The 13,219-nt window shown below is 45.3% G+C and overlaps 2 protein-coding genes across 2 annotated transcripts; both read left to right on the top strand.

Moving 5' to 3' along the window:
• Positions 1-2,835: 2,835 nt before the first annotated feature.
• LOC115546185 (beta-galactoside-binding lectin) lies at positions 2,836-6,074 on the top strand. The gene is made up of 4 exons (XM_030359897.1): positions 2,836-3,029; positions 3,885-3,964; positions 5,053-5,206; positions 5,611-6,074. Exons 1-4 carry the CDS (start codon positions 3,024-3,026, stop codon positions 5,755-5,757), a joined length of 387 nt encoding a protein of 128 aa, XP_030215757.1. The 5' UTR covers positions 2,836-3,023; the 3' UTR covers positions 5,758-6,074.
• Positions 6,075-7,413: 1,339 nt separating this feature from the next.
• LOC115545734 (galactose-binding lectin l-1-like) lies at positions 7,414-9,734 on the top strand. The gene is made up of 3 exons (XM_030359153.1): positions 7,414-7,445; positions 8,014-8,181; positions 9,446-9,734. The coding sequence occupies exons 1-3, from the start codon at positions 7,414-7,416 to the stop codon at positions 9,591-9,593; spliced, it is 348 nt and encodes a 115-aa protein (XP_030215013.1). The 3' UTR covers positions 9,594-9,734.
• Positions 9,735-13,219: the final 3,485 nt, after the last annotated feature.

Raw genomic sequence — 13,219 nt, 5'->3', positions numbered from 1 at the left:
TTTCTTTATTAACATAACTAATGTTCTAATATTTTTTCAGGGCCCCTGTCAGTCACTGGCCCACAGAATTGTCCTAACTTTTCGCCCCCTAATGGCGCCTCTGACCTTTTGTGTAGTAAAAGCTGGTTAAAATACATGAAAAAGTACTTGTCCCCATTTTTTATTTCATAATGATAACATATAAGGATTTTTCCCCGCCGCATTGAAAATGTCCCCGATTTTCATTTCAGAAATCTGGTCACCTTATTCTAAATCTGCAATTTTTTAACCACTAATATTGCTCAAAATAGCACCAAACCTCTGCAGTAGATTGATAAGGGTCCCTAATACCTACACATAAAACAAAGCATCAACAACTTAGTTATCGTACCAGAAGTTTCTTAAAAAAAGACTGTTTTCCAAGTCTGTGCCTTATTTGTAGGTCCATGTTTCCAGGAAGTCCATATAAGTCGATTAACTGCTACCGTAAATAATATAATAGAGACGCAAACAAATTTAAAACAGCCAAGTATCAAGAGGGGGTTTGTTGGCGCCTCTATTATATGATATTGTAGAACTGTTTCAGGAAGTATGCAAGAGCAGTTAACTTCCCAAAAATGGAATATTACTTCCCGGGCAAATGGAATAAAGAAAATTCATTATTCTTTAATAAGGGCGGTCTCAGTGCTGTGCAGGGGTCAAAATCCTGATTGGAAGGTGTCATACTAACCAGTTGATGCCAGGAAGTGATTAAGTTGCTGGAGGACAACTTTCTCAATGATTTTACTTATGAAGGGTAGATTTGATATTGGTCTTTAGTTGTTAATAATAGAGGCATCTAGGCTCCGCTTTTTAAAAAGGGGTTTAATAACTGCAGTTTTCAAGGCTTTTGGGAAGTTGCCTGACTGGAGAGAGTTGTTAACTATCTGCAATATGTCTACTGCTAGGCAGTCAAAAATATTCTTAAAGAGGTTGGTAGGTAAAGTATCAAGGCAACAGGTGGATGGCTTTAGTTGTGTCACAGTTTCCACAAGAGTTTGAGAATCTATAACATTAAAGCATGCCATCCCAGCCACGTTACTTTTGCCTGAACAGGGTGGTAGTCCAACATATTTGTTTGAAGTGAAGATATTGATGGCGCGTCTGATGCCTTAAATTTTATCAGTATAAAAAGCTGCAAAATCATTGCATTTCTGCGTGGAATGGAGATCAGGTGGAATTTGTGTTGGGGGGTTGGTCAGTCTGTCAACAGTTGCAAATAGGGTTTTTGCATTATTAGTAGTGGTGGGCATAGATAATTTTTTTTAATCTAGATGAATCTAGATTAATTCAATCCGTGTACAGAGGCATATTGGCGATAGGAAAGTCCAAGGCTTTTGCTGCGGTCTGATCCGGGAGTCATAAAAAGTGCCAAAATGTATTGTTGAATCGAGCGATGGAGGACGACGGAAACAAACTATATATGGTTGAGTATTATGATCATGAAATAAAATAAAATACATTGATGAATGAAGAACGATGAATCAAGTAGTTTTTTTTCAATGCCTAGCAGAGCTTCGGGAAACATGACCTCTCTCTCTGCTGCCTCTCTCTAAAGAAAAACTGTTAAATGTATTGGTAGCACTTTATAATAAGGTGCCATAATAAATAGCAAACTAGGCATTACCTTACCCTTTGTTAATATTTGTTAATTGTTACAAAAATATCTATTCGGCACGAGTTAATCGTTTTTTTTCACTGACCACAGAGGGTCGCTGGTTTGGGTTAGGGGTAGGGCCGTGTGTTAGGGTTAGGGTCGTGTGTTAGGGTTTGGTTAGGGTTATGCAAACAACTAATATTTAATTAATGATGAAAAAACTATAAACTATTCTCTCTCTCTCTCTCTCTCTCTCTCTCTCTCTCTCTCTCTCTCTCTCTCTCTCTCTCTCTCTCTCTCTCTCTCTCTCTCTCTCTCTCTCTCTCTCTCTCTCTCTCTCTCTCTCTCTCTCTCTCTCTCTCTCTCTCTCTCTCTCTCTCTCTCTCTCTCTCTCTCTCTCTCTCTCCTCTCTCTCTCTCTCTCTCTCTCTCTCTCTCTCTCTCTCTCTCTCTCTCTCTCTCTCTCTCTCTCTCTCTCTCTCTCTCTCTCTCTCTCTCTCGCCACACGCACCAAACCTCAAACTGAGTCGTCAACCAGACCAAAAGACGTCGAGTCACAACGCACCTTTATTCGACCCCTTGCCCGACATGAGAACATAATCTTAAGGGAATGGTGATTTCAAGGACAACTTGTTTGAACTTTAAACCGAATAAACACACATGTGATGAAGTGTAATTCAATTAAGAATCTACTGAATTTCACACATACTGTAAAATATATTCAACAGTTTAGCATGCGAATGATAAATGAATAATGTCTTTCGAAATAAATGTGCATTTTAAATAAGAGTGTCTTTTCGAAATTCAACTGCAACTCGCATGCCTGTCGAACTTGATCTTTTTTTTCCCAAAATGGAACTCGAGTTAAACCATACGTTTGGAATAAATAACACTTTTCAATAGCACAATTCATGTGTACAACTTTACCGTTCACACTCGTGTTACAAAGTTATATCCTTTTTAATTTAAACAATGTTTATTCAGTTACAACACTGTCAAACAAGCTTCCGTCGAAATCACCATTTGCACGTTTTCATGTCGGCAAATGGTAGAAATAAAGTCACGTTTTGACTCGGTTTATAGGCCTGATAGACTTGTTGGATGCAGACATTTAGCTGGGAGTGTTTATTCGGTTACACCACTCTAAAATGAGTTTTCCTTTAAATCACCATTCCTCTAAGATTATGTTTGCATGTCGGCAAAGGCTGGAAATTAAGTCCTGTTGTAACTCGAAGTCTGGAATGTTTGCTAATTAGGATATTTTTTCTGAATATCTCGCTGTAGACGTCACTCATTTTGGACAACAGGAGCGGAGCGCGTCTCTCTATAAATACCCTCCCAGCAGGCAGGACTCTGATCTGCTGCCTCCTCTCCTACCTGCGCGTAAACTCAACCGATCGGACGGCGACATGGCTGTAAGTATAAAGAATAGAGCGCTACCACTGATCCCTGCAGTGTTTCTCTCGACATCAGTTATGTTGCTTTCATCCTGCTTGGTTTTACTGCTGCTCTGCACTGAATGGAGTGACAGCTGTCATTACGCGTGTCATTACGCGTGTTTTAAATGTGGGCATCTCTTATACGCGCGGATCAGAACCAATAGTTGTCTCTGGTGGTGATGGGATCACTGTATATCATTCATAACTTTTCATAACCTGTTGTGCTTTTGTGCATTCGTATTCAATATTATATAGATTCACTTGGCCGAACTCAGAACATGTTTTTGCGACCTTTCAAAGATAGTTTGAGGAAAGTTATATTTAAACTGTATCCTATTTAAAGTGAGGTTACAATTTGTTAAATAATGTTTATAAAAGTTAACCTTCTTAAACTAGACAAACATCTTACAGAGATCATAATATCTCCCTTTTTCCAGTTCAACACGAGGAAGTGTGACCAGTAGAATAGATCTCAAACTGTAATAAACCAGTGTTTTATATAAAATCGCTCTCCCTCTCTCATTCTCCTGATTATTCTCCCTCTCTCTCTCTCTCCCTCTCTCCCTCTCTCCCTCTCTCTCTCTCTCTCTCTCTCTCTCTCTCTCTCTCTCTCTCTCTCTCTCTCTCTCTCTCTCCCTCTCTCCCTCTCCCTCTCTCCCTCTCTCTCTCTCTCTCTCTCTCTCTCTCTCTCTCTCTCTCTCTCTCTCTCTCTCTCTCTCTCTCTCTCTCTCTCTCTCTCTCTCTCTCCCTCTCTCTCTCTCTCTCTCTCTCTCTCTCTCTCTCTCTCTCTCTCTCTCTCTCTCTCTCTCTCTCTCTCTCACCCCCTAACAGGACATGCTGGTAAAGAACAGGCCCCTGAGGGTGGGCGAGACGTTGACCATCACCGGGATCCCCAAGACGAATGTTCAACGGTGAGTATCTCAGTGGATCAACCGTCCCGTCGCGTTAACTCTTTCACCCACTAGGGAGCGGTGTACTCCACGCGCAGATGGAGGACACAAAAAAAAGCTGTTTGATTTTGTCACTTTACTGATGGAAATTGAACTGCAATAGAAATCCTTCAAAGTCCAATTTTGCAGTGCAGAGGTCAAGCATGAGGGGGGGGGGGGGGGGGGGGGGGGGGGGGGGGGGGGGGGGGGGGGGGGGGGTGGGGGGGGGTGCAGGGGTCAAAGGTTAATCATTAGGGTGGGGGCTGGGTTCAGGGGCCAGCTGTAAAGGCTCCTCCCCTTGAATTAGCCTAGCCCACATACAAGCACACCTGCTAGTCTGTCCTCCTGGGGTTGAATGTTATTTGAAGCTGTTCCGCTGTAATGATTCAGATAAAGAGAATCCCCAACCCTCACGATAATCTCTCCACAATCTTAAAGATGCTGTAACGTAACATCAGCGTGAAGTCGATGAGTCGACTCATCGATGGATTGGGGTCTGAACCGGTGACTGGAGCAGCTTCAGTCCCGTGCGTGACGCGGTTATTGTACTGCAGCTGTAGTGACTAATGAGTACCGGGTGGTCTTCATCCTCCTCCTCTCCCTCTTCCTCCTCTCCCTCCTCCTCCTCCTCCTCCTCCTCCTCCTCCTCCTACTCTCACTCCTCCTCCTCTCCCTCTTCCTCCTCCTCCTCCTCCTCCTCCTCTCCCTCCTCCTCCTCCTCCTCCTCCTCCTCCTCCTCCTCCTCCTCCTCCTCCTCTCCCTCCTCCTCCTCCTCCTCTCCCTCCTCCTCCTCCTCCTCCTCCTCCTCCTCTCCCTCCTCCTCCTCCTCCTCTTCCTCCTCTCCCTCCTCCTCCTCCCCTCCTCCTCCTCTCTCTCCTCCTCCTCTTCCTCCTCTCCCTCCTCCTCCTCCCCTCCTCCTCCTCCTCCTCCTCCTCCTCCTCCTCCTCCTCCTCCTCTCCCTCCTCCTCCTCCTCCTCCTCCTCCTCCTACCTCCTCCTCCTCCTCCTCCTCATCTTCCTCCTCTCCCTCCTCCTCCTCCCCTCCTCCTCCTCCTCCTCCTCCTCCTCCAGCTTTGTGGTGAACATCAGCTCCGGGGTCGACCATGCGCTCCACATGAGCGTGCAGTTCCACGGCGCGGTGATCTACAACTCGTACCAGGGGGGGGTCTGGGGGGACGAGGTCCGCCACGGGGGGTTCCCCTTCAAATACGACAAGCTCTTCAAGGTGAGAGGGGGATGGAGGGGGGAGCTAGAGGGGGGGAGGGAGGGAGAGGGGGCAGGGAGGGGTGAGGAAGAGGGGGAGAGGGAGAGGGGGTGTATGAACATACATTTTCTTCATGCTGCTCTCTCTCTCTCTCTCTCTCTCTCTCTCTCTCTCTCTCTCTCTCTCTCTCTCTCTCTCTCTCTCTCTCTCTCTCTCTCTCTCTCTCTCTCTCTCTCTCTCTCTCTCTCTCTCTCTCTCTCTCCCTCCCTCCCTCCCTCCCCCTCTCTCTCTCTCTCTCTCTCTCTCTCTCTCTCTCTCTCTCTCTCTCTCTCTCTCTCTCTCTCTCTCTCTCTCTCTCTCTCTCTCTCTCTCTCTCTCTGTCTCTCTCTCTCTCTCTCTCCCTCTCCCTCTCTCTCTCTCTGTAGTTCACCATCTCCCTGACACTTGAGGAGTTCCTGGTGGTCCTGAGCGATGGCTCTGAGATCCACTTCCCCAACCGCCTGGGGGCGTCTGAGTACAAGGACTTCTCCTTCGACGAGGGCGTCCTCATCCGCAGCTTTGAGATCAACTAACCCTGAGCTGGATCTCCTCCTTCAGTCTGGTGGCCTCTCCTCACAGCAGACGGGTTCAAAGGCAGATGAGAACCACTCACTTCATCAACCTCTGACATCCCTGTGTTAGATTTTCTTTAAAATGCTTTTTCTGCAATGGTACCACTGATTGATTTGTTTTGTTTAGGCCTTTGTATTCCTTTGGGAACATCGGCATTGATGATCGCTTCCTGCCTGGCCTGTCTTGGGCCATCTTCACCAGTTGTTGCCCCGTCAGCCCTTCCTCCTTGAATCGTAAAACTGATGTGTATTAAAAAAGATTTTTTTAGCAATGATAATCAGCATCTGGTGATTTATTTATCAAGTTGTCGTTGTCCACCATTTTGCGTGTTTTTTTATGTGTGTGTCTGCGTGTGTATATTCGTGCATGTTTCTGGTTCTGTGTGTGTGTGTGTGTGTGTGTGTGTGTGTGTGTGTGTGTGTGTGTGTGTGTGTGTGTGTGTGTGTGTGTGTGTGTGTGTGTGTGTGTGTGTGTGTGTGTGTGTGTGTGTTTGTGTCTGTGTGTGTGTGTGTACATGCATATGTGTGTGTGTATTAGGCCTGCAGCGGATTCGAATTGTATCCGAATCCGTTCGGTTCGTTTACCACAGTTCGGAGCATTCTGGAGATCCGCGGATTTCGGTTTCATGAAGGCATTGCCTTATGTAGCGTATTTTGCCTACTGTAGCCTACGTCCGATACAAAGGGTGTTTAGGACCCAGCGGAATGCATTCTCTCCAGTGCTGCCCGAGCCAATGAGGTAGCTGTAATAGGTTGTTTTCTGAAGTTCAAGCGCACGATTCCTAAATTTAAAGAAAGTAATTGATACAATTATATTCTAAATATACGGGAGATAAATACAAACGGGTGATAAGCGGGATAACGGCCTTCGAGGTCGACCGGTTCGATGGAAATAATGGACAGGTAGAGGCAACTCTGGCTTCATGCTGCGCTCGTCGCCAGAGTTCTAAGCCTCGTCGGCCGTTATCCCTTACATGTGTCAGTGCACCCTGTTTTCAAATGCATTTAGGGGAACATTTATTGCACAAAAAAGCCGATCCGTGTATATAGGCCTATTGCCCATTTATTAAACATGCTTAACAGCGACGATCAGGCAGTCAGAGAGATCACCAGAGCCTCGCTCATTCTCGACCTGGAGCGGCGCAAGGTCCCGAAAACGAGCGACCCCCCCCAGCTTCCTTGGGTTTAAAAAGAAGCCCAGTGGTAAACTGGACACCAATGCACCAAGGTTTGGCGTAAACTCTGACTGGCCCGATCTGAACGACCTGTGTGACTGGACTGGTGTTTCCCTGGAGTGGAAAAAGCGGACATCGAGACGGTGACCGTCTCCAAGTCTGTGACCACGGACCTGTCAATAAATGTGCGCGCAACAGTGAGCCGCGACGGAACATCCAGCGTGCTCCCCACCATTGGCGCGCGCGCGCACCTTCTAACGCTCAGAGAGCAAGAGAGAAAGGAGCGCTGGACAGGACTGAGGCTGCAAGGAAAGCTTGCCTGCCTCCAGTCAGCTGATCACTCTGTGTCCCACTCAATTCTAAAAAATGCAGCTATCGATGAGGATGGGGCCAAAGGTTAATCATGAGGGTGGGGGCTGGGTTCAGGGGTCAAAGGTTAATCATGAGGGTGGGGGCCGGGTTCAGGGGCCAGCTGTAAAGGCTCCTCCCCTTTAGTTTGCCTCTCTATTTAAAGCCTTGAGTTAGCCTAGCCCACACACAAGCACACCTGCTAGTCTGTTCTCCTGGGGTTGAATGTTATTTGAAGCTGTTCCGCTGTAATGATTCAGATAAAGAGAATCCCCAGCCCTCACGACAATCAGTCCACAATCTTAAAGATGCTGTAAAGTAACATCAGCGTGAAGTCGATGAGTCGATGAATCGATGGATCGGGGTCTGAACCGGTGACTTGAGCAGCGTCAGTCCCGTGCGAGACGCGGTTATTGTACTGCAGCTGTAGTGACTAATGAGTACCGGGTGGTCTTCCTCCTCCTCCTCTTCTCCCTCCTACTCTCCCTCCTCCTCCTCCTCCCCCTCTCCCTCCTCCTCCTCCTCTCCCTCCTCCTCCTCCTCTGGGTACACCTCCTCCTCCTCCTCCTCCTCCTGCTCCTCCTCCTCCTCCTCCTCCTCCCCCTCTCCCTCCTCCTCCTCCTCCTCCTCTACTCCCTCTTCCTCCTCCTTCTCTTCTTCCTTCTCCTCCTCTTCCTCCTCCTCCTCTCTCCAGCTTTGCGTTGGATATCTACTCCGGGGCCAACATCACGCTGCACATGGACGTGCGGTTCAACCTCAATTCTCACGAGAGGGTGATGCTCTGCAACTCGTTGCTGGAGGAGGTCTGGGGGGAGGAGGTCATTCATAGGACCTTCCCCTTCAACTACGACGAGTTCTTCAAGGTGAGGGAGGGGGAGGGGGAGGGGGGAGGGAGAGGGGGGATCAGGAGTGAGGGAGAGGGGGGGTTCCCCTTCAACTCTGACAAGCTCTTCAAGGTGAGACAGAGAGAGGAGATCTGATGGGGTGACCTCAGAGGTCCATTGATTGATTAGCCATCAGCCATGTCTTAAACTTTAATCCGGTTCTTCACTTTTGAGATATCATAATCGAATCGTAAATATGCAGAACCTCTGTGCGCGATCAAAGAACGCCAGTGAATGTGAGACGCATGACATGAAAACAGCTCAGCGCAGACTGATGAAAACAGGGTGTGTTTGGGTCGTGGATGTGTTTGGGTGAGTTTGGGTGTGTTTGTAGAAACTCTGTTCTGTGTAAGAGCTGAAGCTCAGCAGAGCTGTGAGCTACTTCAGGCACGGCTTGTTGTGTTTATTGCTCTGCAAAGATTGGTTGTGTTGAGTTGTTGATTTTACTCTCAAAGCCCCAGAGATAGAGATGTCACAGCCGTTTTATTGAGGCTATTGATCTCCTCTTATACTTTCTTTGGGTCTGACTTTTTATCATTTTATTATTTATGAAAATACGATGTCCTCGCCACGATATGGTAACAGTCACTGTGGAAAGGAAAGTCACATGTAATTGGAGCAAAAGTGCATGCTGGAAATGTATTTCTTGCATTTATAGTGTGCGGGCTTTGCTCCGCCCAGGTAATATGAGGCCAGGTGTGTGTTTGTCAGACACTGAATGTCAAGGGAAAGAGGCGGTAGCTTAAAATAGTACTTAGACCGCGCTTATTCAGTTTAGTTTGTTGCTATTTAAGTTTACTCTTTACATATAAAGGTTATTTTCGTTTCCTAGTACCATTTTCTTAATTTAGAAGGAATTTTTGTATGGTAAAATAAACACAATCATTTTTTGTGGAGGCGAGTCGAGCTGACCTCATCCTCTGTACCACGGCCCAAATGAAGAACGGCCGAGACAAGGCAAGATGTTTTATTTTAATTCTTACACTCTTGAACCTCAACCAAAATCATGGCAGCTAATTGATGATACTAATGATACAAACTTTCATGCAAAACTGGTTCTGTTTATACATGTGTATGAACATTCATTTTCTTCCTGCTGCTCTCTCTCTCTCTCTCTCTCTCTCTCTCTCTCTCTCTCTCTCTCTCTCTCTCTCTCTCTCTCTCTCTCTCTCTCTCTCTCTCTCTCTCTCTCTCTCTCTCTCTCTCTCTCTCTCTCTCTCTCTCTCTCTCTCTCTCTCTCTCGTTCACCGTCACCCTGACCCGTGAGGAGTTCCTGGTGGTTCTGAGCGATAGCTCTGAGATCCACTTCCCCAACCGCCTGGGGGCGTCTGAGTACAAGACCTTCTCCTTCAATGGGGGCGTCCTCATCCGCAGCTTTGAGATCAACTAACCCTGAGCTGGATCTCCTCCTTCAGTCTGGTGGCCTCTCCTCACAGCAGACCGGTTCACAGGCAGATGAGAACCACTCACTTCATCAACCTCTGACATCCCTGTGTTAGATGCTCTTTACAAAGCTTTTTCTGCAATGGTACCACTGATTGATTTGTTTTGTTTAGGCCTTTGTATTCCTTTGGGAACATCGGCCATTGATGATCACTTCCTCCCTGGCCTGTCGTCGGCCATCTTCTCCATCTGTTGCCCGTCAGCCCTTCCTCCTTGAATCGTAAAACTGATGTGGATTAAAAAAGATTTTAATACACATCAGAATGTGTATTAAAATCTGCTGGTTATCAATGCTGGTTAGCAATGATAACCAGCATCTGGTGATTTATTTATCAAGTTGTCCTTGTCCAACATTTTTTGTGTTGTGTGTGTGTGTTTGTGTTTCTGTGTGTGTACATGTATATGTGTGTGTGTGTGTGTGTGTGTACATGTATATGTGTGTGTGTGTGTGTGTGTGTGTGTGTGTGTGTGTGTGTGTGTGTGTGTGTGTGTGTGTGTGTGTGTGTGTAGTTTCTGTAGCTAATGGCATGGGCAAATAAGCATTTCAATTGGCGTGGCAGTTAATATTCCATATTACCTTAACTTAAGCTGCAAATAAGGGAAAGTGTTCCTTAGTAGTATTAATACTTCTAACAGAATACATATTTGGTGCGGTGCACCTTGGTGTTCATGCCTGGACTCCAGGCCTTGATACAACTCTATCTCACACGCTTGTCTGGCCTGAAAATAACACGATGACCATGCCATGAGAAATATTACCAATTATGATAACTAGCTAATAATATAACTTCATAGTTTCATACTGTGTGTAATTCTGCAAGGATGATCTTTTAAATTATTGTGTTGTAGAGGAACAATACTATCTCAATACTAGACTATAAACTACAATACTATCTCAATATTATACTATCTACTATACACTACAATACTATCTAAATAATTAACTGTCGTATCTAATATACACTACAATACTATCTCTATACTATACTATCTATAGTATAGTATCGAGTATCGACTACTATTCTCTCTCTCTCTCTCTCTCTCTCTCTCTCTCTCTCTCTCTCTCTCTCTCTCTCTCTCTCTCTCTCTCTCTCTCTCTCTCTCTCTCTCTCTCTCTCTCTCTCTCAAAGGAATTTGGACTATTCCATTGTATTCACGCATGCAGAAATTCTAAATCACATTTTATGCAAAACTCTAAGCAAAAATCTCTTCATTTAGCTCACTTGGTTCACCACGAGAACGCTGGTCTTCCAAACGCCACACCCAATTACCAATTGGACTCACTCAGCTCTCAACTATTCAAACTCAACTGGAAAAACACTGCAGTCATGTGGGAGAGCATGAAGAGGCCCCAGGTGAGCTCTGCTGGGTTGTAGATGAGCTCCTACTGATCAGGATCAGAGGTGGGATTCAGACTGATTTACATGTAGACCTGTTTCACCTCATTGATATTCTTTTTCATTTTTTTCATTTTTTTGGACTTGTGCAATGAATTCATAATTACATCCCTCGAAAGAGAGTCTAAACATTATCAAACTGTTGTGTTTTTCATTTAACTTATCAGTCTCCATAATGTTATTTTAAATTTATACATTTAAATATGTTTTGAGTAGAGTGTTTCACTTTGAAAGAGATTCGTGGTTAGCTGTTTTTAGTTAGAGTTTTGAGAAATTTTGCCATAGTTGCAGGAAACGTGTTTAAACGATTGAGAAAAACTGTAAAATATTACATATAAAGATTTTACGTGAACTCAAATAGCAAACAACACACAATACTTTACAGTAACAACAAATGCTGTAATTGCACCCAAAATGTGCAGTCATGATTATCTGCCAATAGATTCTGAATGGGAGCGTTTCTCTGATGTTTTCGTGCAACACAGAACGAAATGTAAACCGATGCATTTTGAATGCAATGCACTTCCGGACCCTGACCCTCACGTTCCCCCCCCCTCTCGTGAGACTATCCCCCATCAACCTCTACTAATAACATCAGGGCATAACCCAACGCATGTGAACATTTGCAAAGCTGCTGAACGCATAATAACAGAACCTCATCAACCCAGCTCGTTATAATATGTCAATATTTCAATTTTTTTAAGCAGACCTTCTCAAAAACTGTAACGAATGTGCTCCACAGAACGTGCATTTCTCAGACAATTAACGTGCTCCATAAAACGAAACGAGAGAGAGAGAGAAAGAGATAGAGGGAGAGAGAGAGGGAGAGGCTGTAGAATGGTTCGCGCAGACAGTACAGTGCACCCTCTAGTTATTTATGTGTCAATATTTCCGATTTCTACGTGCGCATGCGCATCCAATATTTTTGAACTATCCGTCGACGCAACGGAGACGGTAAGGGCTGTGATTGGTCCCCAAACAAAATCATTTCCAGAATCACTTTTCCTTACTTTGAAGGCTCGAGGGGTCTCCGTGGTTACGGAGTCAGATTACATTTACATTTAGATTACATTACATTTAGATTACGGATTACTGACACCTGCACATGCGCACCGATTGAACCCCCCCCAAAAATTCTTCGGATCTGCACGAACCCCACTGGTCCCCAAAATGTATGATAACAAAGTGACTCGCGGCAAAAAGCGCTCTGTTTCCAAGTCTGAATGTTGAGCTGGATAGATCTGTCTATAATATTTTGCTTAATTATTAATACTCTAAATCAAGCATTAATACTCTTCAACAAAAGACAGATGTCAGGGTATAAAGTGCAATATACAAAACATTTTATTTTTACCCTAGTAGGCCCTACATCTTCTTTAAAGAAGAACAAAATTTAGATTTCATTTTTGGTCCCTTTATTGGGACCAAAATCCCACCCCCCCAGTCCTGGCGGGTGCATGTTTCAGGGGTAAACTCATGGCTACTTGGATTTCTGTATCTGTGGTCTTGGAATTTGATCTCTTCACAGCAGCTGGAAAGAAGGCACAACAAAAAAATGATATTCATCTCAACAGAGCACGTCTTCTGATGATGGAGCATGTTTTGTCTGAACTATAACATACGTTGACTAGTCTATGCACGTACAGGCTTGACTTTGAAATCTGTAATTAACTGTTTAGAGCTTAATCAGCTGAAAAATAAAAACGGAATCATTTCTCACAAGAATTTTGTGCAATAGCGAAGATTGTTATGGAAGCCAGAAGCCAGTTCTCTCTCTCTCAGACCCACACTTTAGCCTGGAGCTGCCGTTTACTAAAGACCACTGTAGGCCTCATCTGTAGTTGGAGAGCGATGGGAGGTACCCCCCCCCCCCATGAAGCCATTGTCACAGATACCACCGACTCACCACTTGTTCATTTGAACAACACATTGGTGCTAGGCTCAGTGGACGAAGACACAGTCTCAACATCTAGGCCCCCAGCCAAAAGGGCTAACTGGTGCTAGGCTCAGTGGACGAAGACACAGTCTCAACATCTAGGCCCCCAGCCTAAAGGGTTAGGCTCAGTGGACGAAGACACAGTCTCAACATCGAGGCCGCCAGCCTAAAGGGCTAACTGGTGCTAGGCTCATTAATGCACGGAAATAGTGCTTTCCACCCGACTATTCACGTGTTTTA

The sequence above is a fragment of the Gadus morhua genome, chromosome 6 (genome assembly GCF_902167405.1).
Source record: "Gadus morhua chromosome 6, gadMor3.0, whole genome shotgun sequence".
Classification (NCBI taxonomy): Eukaryota; Metazoa; Chordata; class Actinopteri; order Gadiformes; family Gadidae; genus Gadus; species Gadus morhua.
The sequence above is the reverse complement of the archived record's forward strand: the minus strand, read 5'-3'. Positions and strand labels throughout refer to the sequence as shown.

Coding starts and splice junctions, on each gene's coding strand:
- LOC115546185 (XM_030359897.1), top strand. Junction 3,965..5,052: donor CCCAAGACGAATGTTCAACG/GTGAGTATCTCA, acceptor CTCCTCCTCCAG/CTTTGTGGTGAACATCAGCT. Junction 5,207..5,610: donor AATACGACAAGCTCTTCAAG/GTGAGAGGGGGA, acceptor CTCTCTCTGTAG/TTCACCATCTCCCTGACACT.
- LOC115545734 (XM_030359153.1), top strand. CDS start 7,414: ATGAGGGTGGGGGCCGGGTTCAGGGGCCAGCT. Junction 7,446..8,013: donor GCCGGGTTCAGGGGCCAGCT/GTAAAGGCTCCT, acceptor TCCTCTCTCCAG/CTTTGCGTTGGATATCTACT. Junction 8,182..9,445: donor AACTACGACGAGTTCTTCAA/GGTGAGGGAGGG, acceptor TCTCTCTCTCTC/GTTCACCGTCACCCTGACCC.